This window comes from Varanus komodoensis, unplaced genomic scaffold (assembly GCF_004798865.1).
Source record: "Varanus komodoensis strain SLA01 unplaced genomic scaffold, ASM479886v1 scaffold146, whole genome shotgun sequence".
NCBI lineage: Eukaryota > Metazoa > Chordata > Lepidosauria > Squamata > Varanidae > Varanus > Varanus komodoensis.
Genome location: NW_025335427.1, coordinates 341,966 through 355,216, shown reverse-complemented (window position 1 = coordinate 355,216; position 13,251 = coordinate 341,966). Strand labels below are relative to the sequence as shown.

Below are 13,251 nucleotides of genomic sequence, written 5' to 3'. Positions count from 1 at the left end.
CCGGGGGGTGGGGGTCCTTGGGGCATCCAGTGCATTTTCAGAATATTTGGATGAGTTTTTTGAGGGTCTGTGCAGCAATTTTGTAGATGACACCGAGTGGCTGAATAGCGAGCGCACTGAAGACCGAACCAGGGCTCAGAAGCGCCTGGGGTGGCTGCGGCAGTGGCCTGAAACACTCTGTATAAATTTGACAGGAACAAGCGTAAAACGCCAAAAGCTCACAGCAGAGCAGGAGATGGTGCAGAGTTAGGGGAAAGGCCAGTGTGTTTTTGAGGCTGGGAGGCGCGCAAGCGGCGCCTGCAGAGGCCACCTCAGACGGCCCCCGAGAAGCGGAGCGCCCAGATCATCGGAAGCCAAGGGGCTGCTCTGCCCTGCCCTAGGCATCCCATTTCACAGGTGGTGAGAAAGGGGGGCACCCCCAGGGAAGAGTGAGCAAGATGACCAGGGTCTGGAAAAGACGGAGCGCTCAAAAGGGCCGGGAGCATTCAGCTGAAGGGAGGGGGGGAGAAGAAACCCTCTGGGCAGGTTTGGGAAAAGGCTTTATTGCTCTCCGCCAGCCAGGCTCCCGCCCCTCCAAGCACCGGGCCACTGCGACTGCCGGGCTCGCAGGAGCCGATCTTTGGCGTGGCACTTCTCAGAAGGCAGAGGACACCATTGCGCCGTGGGGCTGGGGCCAGAGCGTGTGTGGGCTGCAAGGCGAGCAGCGGGGCAGCTGCCGGCCTGAGCAGACAGTGGGGCCCCGGCTGGAGTCCCTCCAAGGCACGTGGTGGTGTGGGGCACCATCTGGGCATCTCCGCCCTCCTCTGCCCCACGCTGGGGTGGCGTGGGCAGGATGCAGAGGGCACTTGGGGCTGTCCGCTCCAGGGGAGGGCCATCTTTGGCATCGCTGATTTGGGGGGGGAGGTCAGGAGCGCAGAGGCCGGCCGCCCCCTTCCGGCTGGCTCTCCGGCAGTGGGGCAGGCCACCTCCCGGCTGCCCAGGCTCAGCTCAGGAACTGGGTGTAGCCCTCGGCGCCCGTGACGATGACGTCCATCCAGATCCGCATGGCCTCGGCCGAGGGGGCCACCATGTAGTAGAGCCGGTCGTGGGTCTTGACGCAGAAGGTGAGAGCCGGGTTGGGACTCTGCCGAGAGAAGGACCAGCTGGCTCCGGGCGCCTGGCAGCACGCCCACCGGCCCCCAGGCACCGCTTTCCCCACACCGAGTGGGTCGACCTCCGGCCTGGGAGGGCACGGGCAAGCAGGACGCCGCCGCAGCAGCAAGCAGGAGGGGCCCTCGCAGGACGAACGTCCCTCCCCGCACAGAAGAGCCCCCAAGCCTCTCCCCAGCAAGAGCTTCGGGGCGACCTCTCCACCGAGGGCGGCAGGAATGACCGAGAGCCGGCAGAGGGAACGGAGCTGCAGGACCACAGGGTGGCCTGCGGGGCAGCGCAGGGCAGGTTATGGCTGCTGGGACCGGCAGTCTGGGGCAGAGCCATGCCAAGCCCCAAAGGAGGGGCCCTGGACGGCCGCCATCCCGGGCTCACTGTTCACTGCCTGGCTGCAGCCGGCACCAAGACGCACCCCCCCCCCCCCGGCAGCCCTGGCCCACTGTGGGGGCTGCTTCCATGGGAATGGGGGCTACGCTTCCGTGCGAAGTGCCGCAGGCGGCCGAATTCAGGCCCCGGTGCCACATGGGCTGAGCGCACGCAGGAGCATGCTCCACGCAGGCAGGCCAGGTTAGTGGAGGGAGTCAGAGCAAGCCGGGGTTACTGCCGTCGGGGGGCACGCCTAGAAACTGGAGGGTACCTACAGCGGCCAGACGGAGAGAGAAGAATCTTTTCTGCAGGAGGAGGAGCAGGAGGAGAGAGGCAGAGAAGCAGGTGAGGGGCGGGGGCCCGGGGCCGGCCTGTCCCGGGAGGCTGCCCCTCTCCCTCGGGCTTACCTTGGCTGCGCTCCGGAGGTGGTCGTAATACACCTCCTCGATGGCCTGGAAGTAGAGGAGGCCCTTCAGCTTCGTCTCGTGCTTGTCTGCGGGAGGAAAGGGGTCAGGCCGGGCTGGCCGGGCACCCGCGGCGTGGGGCTGCAGGGGAGGCCGGGGCGGGCCCACTGGTGCCACCCTGGGCCAGAGCCACGCGGGGGGCTTACCCACGTAGTAGGACAGCGTTCGCCGCATGCGGTCAAAGACGAACCAGCGCTTCCTCCAGGACTTGATCTTGCCCCCCATCTTGACCAGGTAGCCCCTGCAGGTCTTCTCGGAGAGGACGACGTGGCTGCAGGTGTCCACGCTGTGGCCCGAGGACTCGATGTGCACGCGCAGGTCGAAGTCCTCTTTGCGGATGGGCAGGTAGCGCGTCAGGGGCCGGGCCTGTGGGGCAGAGCAGCAGCACTCCTAGGACACGTGCCGGAGGCGCCCTCCGCCACGGGAAGCCCAAGGGCACCGCGCCAGGGCCCCCGTACCCACCAAGCGGGGCTGTGAAGGGGCCACCAGCCCGAACTTGGCGTCACGCGCGCCGGGCAAGCGCCGTCCCTGGACACGTCCGCCTTCGCATCACGCAAGACTGCTGGTGCAGGAGGCGGTGGCTTCCTCCCGACAGGGGGGCCCCTGGCCACGGGCAAGTCCAGCTGGACGCAGCCCCCCCCCACCCCAAGCCTGAACGCGCGACTCGCCGGCCTTGGAAGGCCGCAGGGTGCCGGCACTGCTTGTAGCAGCTGCGGCGGCAGCACCCTGACCCTGAGCCCACCTCCCGCGGGGCAGGTGCCCCCCCCACCTGGGCAAACTGCTTCTCCCGCAGCTTGACCTCCTTCTCCACGAGCTTCTGCCGCCGCGCCGTCTCGTCCTGCAGCCGCTGCTCCAGCTGCTCTCGCCGCCGCCGCTCGTCCTCCAGGGCCTGGCGCCGCGCTTCCAGCTCCTGCTCCTGCCAGGAAGGCGCTGGTTGGCCCATGCCCGGCATGGCCCACCGCCGGCCGGAGAGCTGGCCCAGACCCCAGCAGGGCACCCCCCCTCCCCGCGGTGACAACAACGTGCTCCAAGACACCAAGGGGAAAGGCTTCCCATGGGGTGAGGCAGCGGCCCCTCGGGAGAGCGCCCGCCCGGCCACAGCAAAGCAAGGGCCACCCGGGCACCGCTCAATGGCCAGGCAGCCAGCCAGAGCACCTCAAGGGCGGGCTGAGCCCAGGCGGCAGCGTGACTGCCAGTGTGGGAGGGGGCCGGCGGGGGGCGGTGTGGGGGGCCCTTGGTGCCGCTCACTCGCGATTCCATCAGCCGCGATCTCTCCGCGTGGGCCTCCTTCAGCATCTTCTCCATCTCCTCCATCTTCCCGGCCTCAGTCCCACTGGCGCTGCAGGGCAGATCGGCCGTCAGGGCTTCTGCTGCCACTGGCCAGGCCCAGCTGCCCCCCCCCCACACCCAGCCACAGCAGGGGGCAGCAGCATCCCCCATGGCTCTCTGCCCCACAGCTTCCCTGACCAGGCAGAGGCGGCGCCTGGACCTGTGCGAGCGAGCCCTGGGAGGGGGAGGAAAGGGTGGACGCCAGGGATGGATGGGAGGGGCGGCAGCACACGCCCCGCGGAAGGCGAAGGGCGGCAGCGGGTGCCCTCCCTCCCTCCCGCATCCCAGAGCCTGGGGGTCCCCTGGTGGGCAGCCTGGAGAGGGGGGCGCTGGCGGGCCAAGGGCTAGAGCACTCGGGGGCCGCGGGAGGCGCTGGCAGCCGGTACCTGGACCCGTTGTCCGGGGAGCAGGCGGAGTGGCTGGTCTCCAGGCTGTCCGAGCTCTCCAGGCTGAGGGTGTCGTAGGCCTGCTCTGGCTCGTCAGGATGCGGGCCCAGCCCCCGCGGGGGGAAATGATGGAGGATGGAGTGGTGCAGGAGGGGGGAGCAGGAGGGGGGGAAGGGGGGCGGCCCCCCGTGCAGGGCCTCCCACTGCGACTGTGCCTCGGCCGCCGCCTTCTGCTTGAGGTCGGCCAGGCGCCTCCGCTGGTCCTCGATCACCTGCTGCCCTGCGGAGATGCCGGACAGAGCGGGCTCAGCCCAGCCCAGCCCAGCCCCCCGGGGCACCCCCGGCCAGGGGGGCTGGACTCCCACCCACCCCGCCCCACCACACGGAGCTCTCCGTGTCCGGCACCCACCCTGTTGCTGCAGGGCCCGCTGGCGCCTGGTCTCGATGTCGCGGAGGGTGCAGGCCAGGTTCCGCGGCAGCTGCGGGCGCTGCGGGAGACACGCGGGGTGAGCCGGAGCTCTGGAGGGCGGCATCATTGCCCGGGCCGGGCCGAGCCGGGCCGAGCCGGGCCGAGCACGTGGGGCCAGGGCTGGGCTTGAGGCTCCCGGCGGAGGGCGGCCCGCGAGGTTCCGGACCCGGACGGCCCACCCGTGCGGGCCGCCCACCCAGCACTGCCCAGCATACCTGGGGTGAGGGGCTGCGGTGGCCAGGAGCAGAGGCTGTGCCATGGGCATGGGGAGCGCTGCCCTCCGTGGGCCAGGCGGGGTTGCCAGACCTGCTGCCTGTCTTGGAGCGATAGACCTGGGGGCACGAGAGGCACGTGGCTCGAGTCAGGCGGAGCTGCTCTCGCCCAGCGGGCCCAGAGCCCCTGCCCTAGAAGGGGGATGCCGGCCGGGCACGGTGTGGCAAGCACGTGCAGTGGAGCTCTCTGCATTCCCCTCCAACGAAGCGGGGAGCGCCGGCTGGGTTGCCTGGGGGGCCTGCGGGGGCCCTTGGGCAAGCTCGGCGCACGCCCCCCGCTGGAAAGGGCAGCACCCACCTCTTCCCCTTGCGCCTCTTCCTACCCCACACCTCAGCGCATGTGATGGGGGCAGGGACTGCGAGGGGCACGCAGTCGGCCATGGCTGGGAGGGCAAGTGGCTCCGACAGCTGAGCCTGGCAGAGGCAGTCGGGGGGGGGGGGGGGCAGGCCTGCAGCCGCCTCCCTGCTGTGGGTTGCAGCCGGCTGGCCCACACTGCGCGAGAGGCAAGGCAAGGTGGAGGAGAGTGGCTGCAGGCAAGGCTGTGGGTGGAGAGGAAGCAGGCAGGCGGGCAGGATGCAGGCAGGTGTGGGGAAACACGGTGCCCGACCCCAGGACAACCACCTCCAGTGCTGGGCATGGCTGGGGGAATGGCTCCCCGGGGCCCGCGAGCCGGATCTGTCCCTCTTGGGGAAGCACCCTGCCCCACACAAGGAGGTCAGGTCCCTGTCCGCTGCCCTGTCAGGCTGGGAAGGGCGGGGGTACCTCATCAGCAGGCGGAGGTTTGGGGCCAGCAGGGGGGGGGCCAGCCTCCGGGCCCCAGCTGGGCAGCCTGCATGCAGCGAAGGGCCTCAGGGACTCCTAGAAGCAGCGGAGAGGCGGGAGAGGCAGGTCAGGCTTGGCAAATGGCAGGGAGGCCCTCCGCTGTGGCCCCCGGGGGGCAGGAATTCAGCCGGAGTGCCTGAACATGCAGAAGAGACCCGAGAGGCCGGCGGAGGATGCGGGAGGCCTGGCTGGCAGCGGCCCCAGGTGCCTCGGAGGAGCGGAACCGGCCGCGAGCCGGCCGTGTGCTGCAGCAGCGAGAAGGCCGCACAACCCGAGGCTGCGCCACCAAAAGCCGGAGTGCCTGATCGCAAGAAACCCTCATCCCAGCCTGCACCGCATGTGGCGTCCCCAGGCGGGAACATCGGAGCCAGGGCCCATTCTGGAGGGCACATCTGCAGGGGACGCACACTGACAGCTGCGCTGGCCGTGCGGCTTGGCCAGATCACCTCCGGCCACCATCTGGCTTGGTCATTCCAAGACTGACCGACTGGATTGCATGGTGGGGGCGGCAGCGTCTGTCTTTGGTCCCCCGCTTGTTCTTGTGCCTGACTTTGTGAACGCTCACAAAGAGCTACCGTAAATTCTGGGCCGGCTGCTTCGAGACACGCTAAGGGGTCACACTAAGCCTGGGCGGGAAGGGGCTGAAGCCACTGCTGGGAGGCTCCCGGGGCAGCAGGGGGCTCTCCACTGCCCCGACCACGGCAATCTGTGCACAGTCCTTGGGATGAAGTGGGGCATAAACCAAATCAACGACCTCTAGGGAACGACTGGTCTTCCTGCACACCTGTGGTCCCCCAAGCTCAGCTCGGCTCCAGGCTGAGCGCATTACCTCTCGAAGGGCTGCAGAAGATGTGGGGAAGCCGGAGCCCCCTGTGAGCGCACGGTAGCGCCTCTCCAGCGCGAGGAGATTCTCCTTCTCCTGCACGGGAAAATGAAGGGCACAGTCCTGGAGAGGTGCACTGCACCCTGGCGCATGCGCACGCAGTCTCCCCCCCTCTCTTGGGGGTGGAGCAGCCTTGGAGGCCCGCTGCACCGGAGGCCCTCTGCACCGAAGGCCCGTGGCCAGAGCCAATGGACCACCCGAGCGAGCCGCCACCCCCCTCCCCTGCCCCCGGTCCCGGCTCTGCTTCCCGGACTCAGCCGCCAGCCATCACCTTCTGCAGCAGCTGCAGCGTGGCGCTCTTCTCCTTCCCCAGCCGGTCGACCTCCTGGGCTGCCTGCAGCCGGATCTGGTGGGCCTGGCTTTCCAGGGCAGCCATGCGCTCCTGCATGGGGAGACCGCGTGGATGCTGAGCGGGCGCCCCAAGGCCAGCCTGCCCGCCCCAGAGCCCTTCATGTGGCCGGCCCCGGCCCCCCGGCCCCGCCAGCTCACCTTCCTCCGGGCCGCGCTGCAGTGGCTCTCGGCTTTGCTGAGCAGCAGCTGCTGGCTGAGGGCCTCGCGCTCCTCTTCCAGGCGGCTCTCCTTCTCCAGCTGCTGGAACTCCAGGTCCTCGAAGAGCTTGGCCTCCGTCTCCAGCGCCTCGGCCTCCTGCGGGCGAGTTGGCCGCTTGGTCGGGCGAGAAAGGGGGCTGGCCAGCTGGCTGGGGAGACGCCTGGAGCAAGGCGGCCAGACCCTCCTGCAGCCACGCTGGTCCCCACAGGCAGCTGCCGGTGCTCCCCGGTGAACCCGGCGAGCAGAACCAGGGTGCAAAGCCGCAGTGCTTTTCCCCACAGGGGCTGTGGCTGGGAGGTACTCTGCACGGGGATGCAAGACCCCCACGCAGCTCCTGAGTGGGGGGATGCCCAGCCAGAGGGGGAGGCAGTCCCGAGGGAACTGAGGAGGTGCTGCGGGGAGCGGCCTTGCCACCGCCACTGCCAGGCCCAACGGAGCTGGAGCCCCCCCGAGGGCACCGGCGGCTGGCGCAGGGGTGTGCGGGAGAGCTGGCCCTGCCGAGCGGCCGCCCCGGCCCCGCCTGCCATCCTCGCCAGGGGCCGGCGGCTCGCCTGCCTGCCTGCCTGGGCGGGAGGCAGGGGGGACACTGACCCTGTGCACCTGCTCCTGCACCTGCTCCCTCAGGGACTCGGGGCAGTTATCGAGCTGGCTCCGGAGCTCAGCATCAAGCGCCCGCAGCCTCTTGAGCGCCTTCCTTTCCGCATCAACCTTTGCCCTCTCCTGGATCCGGGAGAAAACACACAAGAGGGTAGAGGAGAGGGGAGGAGAGGAGAGGGGAGGGGAGAAGGCATGTGCCTCTCCAGGGCAGGCCATGCAAAGCAGGGGGTTAGTGGGGCACCGGGGCAAGCAGGTTAGGGGGCGCTTCTGGGGCTGCTGCCTGGGTTCTGGAAGCCCCAGTGCCGGTGGGGCCGCCTGCCCACCCCCCACCCCCAGCCAGCCCAGCGGCCTCTGCTGCAGCTGGTTGGGAGTGGCCCGGTCTCGGGTTCTGGGCAGCCCCAGGCGTGCGGGGGAACCGGGCGGGCAGAGGCCAGGCCGGGCCAGGCCCCGCGTGGGCCTGCGGGTGCTTCCGGACCCACGGCCAGGAGAGTGCCAGGTCGGTCCCAGGGCCTCCTCAGGACTCTCCGCCAACATTCTGCCTTTGGAAGGAGCCGCTCCCTTGCGCTCGGGACCGCAGGGGGAAGCGTCATGCCGGCCAGCCGGCTTTTGGACTCCTCCGCATGATGGCCCAACCAGCATCAGGGAGGCGAGAGCAAGCAGAGAAGGATGAATTATGCAAGACTGGCATGAAATCCATGGAATTGCAAAACGGGAGGTGTAAATTGTGGCCAGCGCCTCAAAGGAGCCCCATTCCTAACCCCGTCCCACTGCCCCCTTGCCTGTGGGGAGCAGAGGCCGGCTGGCCACACAGCTTGTCCAGTCCTCACCCCCCAAGGAAGGAGACCCCACCCCGCTGCAGGCCGTGTGCCGTGGGGCAAAAGCAGGCTGCGTTCCACCCGGCGGCTGCCCTGAGCGGGCACTGCCATGCCCTGCGAAGGCTGGCCCGAAGCTGCCCAGCGCAGCCCAGGTGCCCAGGGCAAGCTGCCTCTCCCATCTGCACACAGCCCTGACACAGGGGGCTTCAAGACGCCCGGACCCCAGGCCTCACGGCTCCCAGCGCCAGCAGAGGGGCCGAGGCGACTGCTGGCGCCCACCCCGGCCGGCAGCCTCCGGGGAGCAGGACCCCTGCAGGAGGGAAGCCTGGGCACCCGCCAGGCTCCGCTTTCCCCCTGGGCAGGGACGGCCTCGGCCCCTCTGGCGGCCCCGGGGCGGAGGCGGGCGGGCAGGAGGCAGGCACTGCGTGGGGGCACAGAAAGGGCAGCGAGAGGCGAGGCGGTTAGAGCCGGTCGGTGCTGCAGGCAGTTAGTGTCCAGGCAGGCAGGCTGTGTGCTTCCTTTGGGCTCGGTGTGAGCAAAGGTTTGAGAAAGGCTCGGCGACGACGGCCCCACGCCGCCGCACGGCGGCTGGCTGCCGAGAGCAGGAGCGCAGCAGGCGGGATCAGGGCCGGCCCCCCGAGCCCCACGGCCGGGCCGGGGCTGGTGCCCAGAGGCCCCTGAGCCACTCCGGGGCAGCCCCAGGCCGGCCGGGAGCCGGCGGAGGCCAGGGCCTCCTGCTGCGGCGGGGCACCCAGAGGAGCCGCCTTGCGGTCTGGCAGAGCGGCCTCCGGCGCGCCCCCTGCAACCCGCCTCGCCGGGGCGCGGGAGGCCGGCCGCCACCTACCTGGTCCCGGTCCCGGCGGATGGCGGCGTCGAGGGCGGAGAGGCGCTCCTGCAGGTGCTGCACCACCCGCTGCTCCTGCTGCAGCTGGCCCAGCTCGGCCTCGCGCTCGCCCTGCAGGAGGGCCCGCTCCATCTCCGCCTGGCCAGGCAGAAAGCAGCCGCGTCACGAGGGGCCAAGCCCGGGAGCAGCGGCCCCCTTGCCACCCCGCCGAGGGGACCCTGCGCAAGGCGGCCGTACGGCCGGGGCCAGGGTGAGGGCCCCCTGCCCGGCCCGGCCCTTCTCCACGGACAGGTCCCGCCCCGGTGCCGGCGCCCGCCCCTCACCTCCCGGGCCGTCTCCCGCAGCTGCTGCTCCAGGTCCTTGGCGCGGCTCTTCAGCTGGTCGATGCGGGCCAGCGAGCTGGTCCGGGCCTCCTCCAGGCGGGCCGCCTCCTGCCGGGCTTTGCTGCCGTGTGGCTCCTCATGCTGTGGAGAGGTTAGCCGTCTGCACAGCGGGCACCCCCTTCCGCGCTCCGCCACTGCCCCTGTGCAGCTTGCTCCCCATCGCCCCACGAGGGGCCTGCTGGCCCCAGCAAGAAGGTGGAGGAGAGCCTGTGGCCACCACAGCCCCCTCCTTGCGCCCCGAGGAAGACCCACGGGCTGTGGCCACCCCCACAAGGGCCCGCTGGGTACTGGGGTGCACTGCGCAGGGCTACAGGGACCCCCGCCCGGCCCCACCAGCCCAAGCTCGGCACCCAGCGCCACTCGCCTCGTGGCCGGCGCTCTCCGTGCTGCTGCTCTCCTCCTTCAGACTCTCCTCCTCCGAGCGCTCCCGGCCCGCTGGCTCCCCCGGCCCCGGGGTGCCCGCTGGCTGCTCTGCGGCCGAGCCCCTGGAGGGCCTCCTCCCAGCTGGGGGGGCCGCCAGCTCTGCCAGGCCGGGGAAGGTGCCCTCGCCCCAGCCCACCTCGCCATCACCGTGTGTGTACTCGGCACACAGGCTCAGGATGGTCTCCAGACGCTGCCGCTCCTGCGGGGCGAGAGGGGCGAGGGCGTCACCCGGCACGCCAAGGCCCTGGCGGCACGAGCGCCTGGCCAGGAGCCCCTCCCTAGCCGCCTGGAGCTCCCCCGCACCCGCGGATCCCCACGGGGCCTGTTGACAGACGGAACCAGCGCACAGCATTGAGCTAGCGGGAGAGCAAAGGAAACAAATGCGGGTGAACGGACCTCCAAAGCAAAGCCTGCGCAGCCCGCTTCCCGCGGGAGAGTGCCCAGGCGCCTGTGGCGAGCCCCCGCCAAGGGTGGCAGCGCGGAGCTGCGGCAGGGGAGGGCGGGGGCAGGCCCACCGCTGCTCCTGCCCCGGGTGCCAGCACTCAAAGGGCCCCTCTGCGGCGCTGATGTCCGCCTGGGGACCCTTTCCGGCGCAAGAGCAGCACAAGAGTGCAGTATGTGGAAGCGGCAAACGGCTGCATCTCATGGCCACCGGGCGCAACGGCCACCGCTGGCCGAGGAGATGCCACCGGACCAGGCAGCGCGCGAGTCAGAAACGACGAAGAAACGAGACACCCCTGCTATGGGGCAGCAAACCATGGAGAGCTGCTGCTTGGTGACCAACTACCCAGAAGTCGGAAGGACTTGTTCCTGGACTTCCGGGGCACCGGAAAGCATGTGCCCAACCCAGGAGGAATGCGCTCGTGCCACCTTGCAAAGCAAAAGGCTTTTGCTAAAAGGTGTACAATAGTAATCTGGCACAAAGACATCCACAAACACAGCACAGCTTTTTAACCTCCATCTAAAAAGAGGTTCAACAGCCACCAAATGTTACAAGCCCACCCTGACCGAGAAGATCCTCAGAGCCTGCCTAAAAATATGGGGTGGGGAGGCTTGGCAGCCCTCTCCCCAACGGCAGCCCAGCCCAGCCCAGCCCCGAAGGAGCCTCTCGAGGGAGCCTCTCGCGAGCAGCCGAGGGACGGAGCTGCCGGCCAGGCCAGTCGCCACTTGAGGCCCGGGAGGGAGGCGCTGCAGCGCGCATGCGGGGGGGGAGCGGCAGGGGCTGGCAGGGCCGCTCTGGCCCACAGGAAGCCCACCGCCCCCACAGGTCCTTCGGCTCCCGCAGAGGCCAGGGCAGGGTGGGGGCGGTGGGGAGGCAGAACAAAACCACAGCTCGGGAAGTGCGCCGGGACCTTCCGGCCCTCCGGAGCAGCCTCGCCGCTGCCCTGCCTTGCCCGCGGGAGCATGGGCACCCCTCCCTCCAACGCAAGCCCTGACGGAGCCCTCCTTCCGGGGCCCCCACCACGAAGGTGGGATGGGGGTGGAAAGGGGCTCCCCCGCCTGCCTGGCCCTCGCAGGCTTCCTGGCCCACCCGCCCTGGCGCTCTGCCCTCCAGACCCGCCCCAGCGGCAAGAGGACCGGGCTTGCTCGTTCCGACCCGGGCTGCGGCGGTGCAGGACCGGTGCTGCCTGGGGGGCCCAAGGGGCTCGGCAGGGTGCCCCCGCCGGGCCACCTGCTGTACTCACAGCTCCGCCCGGGATGGCCCTCCGCGCAGGCATCCTGACGCCCACACCCTCCCGGGCGTCCTCAGCAAGGAGCGCCCTCGCCTCCCGACACCGCAGAGGGGCCCCGCTCCCCCCGACACGTGACCGAGAGGCCGAGACGGCTAATGACAGGGTGTGGGCCGAGAGGCCCCCCCGCACCCGGCCTATTTCTGAATCACGCAAGCTGTGCAAACAAGCGGCGCTCATGAGTCAGCGCCCAGATGCTGGTGCCACGCGCCGCCCGGGGGATGAGGCTCCCCCCTCGCTGTCAAAACAGCGGGCCCTTCTCTGGCAAGAGTTCTCCCTTTCAAACACGCATTCATCAAGCCACAGCTGGCAAGGAACGAGTCTCTGAGCATGCACAGAGCGGCTTGTGGAACTCAAACTAGCTCCCACGCCTTCTCCCCGCACCTGCAGAGGCCGACAGCTCTCAGGGTCTGCCTGAACACCCGGAGGGGGCACCCTTGCAACGAGCCCCTCGGCGCCACCGGCCCGGCACCTGCAGGCTCGTCCTCCGGGTGGCTGGGGGTTGGAGCGCGCGCCAAGTGCCACGGCCTCTTCCCTCGCCGACAGCAGGGCGGGGAGGCAGCGTGAGGGGCAAGGGGTGCGCCCCGCCAGCAGCACACCCAGCTGCAGTAGGCAGAGCTCCCCACTGCTGGGGGGCACCGCCGCTCCAGCCTGCAGGGTGTGTGAGAGACCCTCCCTGCCGCACACGGGGGCTGGGGGCTCATAGAGGAGCCGGGCCCGTCCAAAGGCAGCCCTGCAGAGCCGGGCAGAGGCTGCAGCTGCCCGTGTGGCCGGCCCCGGGACTCGATGCCCAGGCAGGCTTCGGGGCCCCCCAGGAATGCTGCGAAGCCAGCAAGGATGGCAAGCAGCCCTGGCAGCCGTTGCCTCTGTCGGTCGTCTCTCGGCAGGTGAGTGGGACATGAGGCCACCAACCCCAGGGCAGGCTCAGCAGAACCTGCCCCCAAGCATCCCACCCACAGCCCAGCCACACCTGCAGAGTCCCCCTGCCCCCCTCCACCCGTACCCCCTTGCACAACACAGGTGGGTCAGCCTTGCCAGAACCAGTGGTCAGCCCCCCATGCAGAGCGAGAGGTTCTGCCCCCACCAGCCCATGGGCTGCCCGAGAGAGACCCGCCATACACACGGGAAGCAGAAAACTCCCAAAACGCTGGTACTAGAAAGGGGCACCCCCCAGATACACTAACTCGGCTCATGGTGCTCACACGGAAAGGCCCCCGTTTCAATTCGAATCCCCGGGATCCTCCACGGGAGTCACGGTGCTGCTGAGCCAGCCTGCGCTTTTGCGGCTCTCTCGCTCCTGATGGTCCGGGCTGATTCCCCCCAGGCCATGCGGAAGAGCGCAGCCGAGCCCCCGGGACCACCACCTGCCCGCACCTCCTACGGCTCCCCCACCCCCGGGCCCCGGGCACAAGGGCCACTCACCAGCCGCTCCATCTCCTGCTCCCGGAGACGCTCCTGGCGCTGCCACCGGTGGTACTCCAGCAGGCCGCCCTCACTGCCCCCGAGCTCCGAGATGCTCTGCTTGCGCTCCCGTGTGGGCACGGCCCCCGGCTGCTGCGCGTCCCCAGACAGCCTCCGCTGCACCCGCGGGCTCTGGCGGGGCGAGGTGGAGGGCAGGCTGAGGGAGCCGAGGCTTGGGGCTGGGCTGAGGCCAGGGCCACAGCCGGGCCGGCACTGGGTCGGCTCCCCCGCCAGCGCCGTGGGCGAGGGGCTACGGCCACGCAGGCCAGACGGAGGGGAGGCGGCGCCATCATCCAGGAGTGGCCTCC

The 13,251-nt window shown here is 70.0% G+C and overlaps 1 protein-coding gene across 2 annotated transcripts; it reads right to left on the bottom strand.

Annotated features, from left to right (window-relative positions):
* Nucleotides 1–522: 522 nt before the first annotated feature.
* Nucleotides 523–13,017, bottom strand: PHLDB1 (pleckstrin homology like domain family B member 1). Of its 2 annotated transcripts, XM_044423675.1 has the most exons (16): nucleotides 12,905–13,017; nucleotides 9,694–9,951; nucleotides 9,270–9,410; nucleotides 8,947–9,084; nucleotides 7,282–7,410; nucleotides 6,631–6,786; nucleotides 6,413–6,523; nucleotides 6,088–6,177; nucleotides 4,379–4,495; nucleotides 4,104–4,182; nucleotides 3,695–3,974; nucleotides 3,228–3,318; nucleotides 2,749–2,895; nucleotides 2,126–2,345; nucleotides 1,923–2,008; nucleotides 523–1,123 (listed from the first exon to the last, which is right to left on the bottom strand). In XM_044423675.1, exons 1-16 carry the CDS (start codon nucleotides 12,914–12,916, stop codon nucleotides 983–985), a joined length of 2,196 nt encoding a protein of 731 aa, XP_044279610.1. In that variant the 5' UTR covers nucleotides 12,917–13,017; the 3' UTR covers nucleotides 523–982. The 2 variants fall into 2 exon arrangements, with proteins under 2 accessions (XP_044279610.1, XP_044279609.1); XM_044423674.1 differs by lacking the exons at nucleotides 9,694–9,951; nucleotides 12,905–13,017 and having other exon boundaries at nucleotides 2,749–2,889; nucleotides 9,270–9,334.
* Nucleotides 13,018–13,251: the final 234 nt, after the last annotated feature.

Excerpts from the sequence above, each read along its gene's own strand:
- PHLDB1 (XM_044423675.1), bottom strand. Across the intron at positions 3,319-3,694 it reads TCCCCGGACAACGGGTCCAG|CGCCAGTGGGACTGAGGCCG; the intron begins GTACCGGCTGCC and ends TCTGCCCTGCAG. Across the intron at positions 1,124-1,922 it reads ACCTCCGGAGCGCAGCCAAG|AGTCCCAACCCGGCTCTCAC; the intron begins GTAAGCCCGAGG and ends TTCTCTCGGCAG.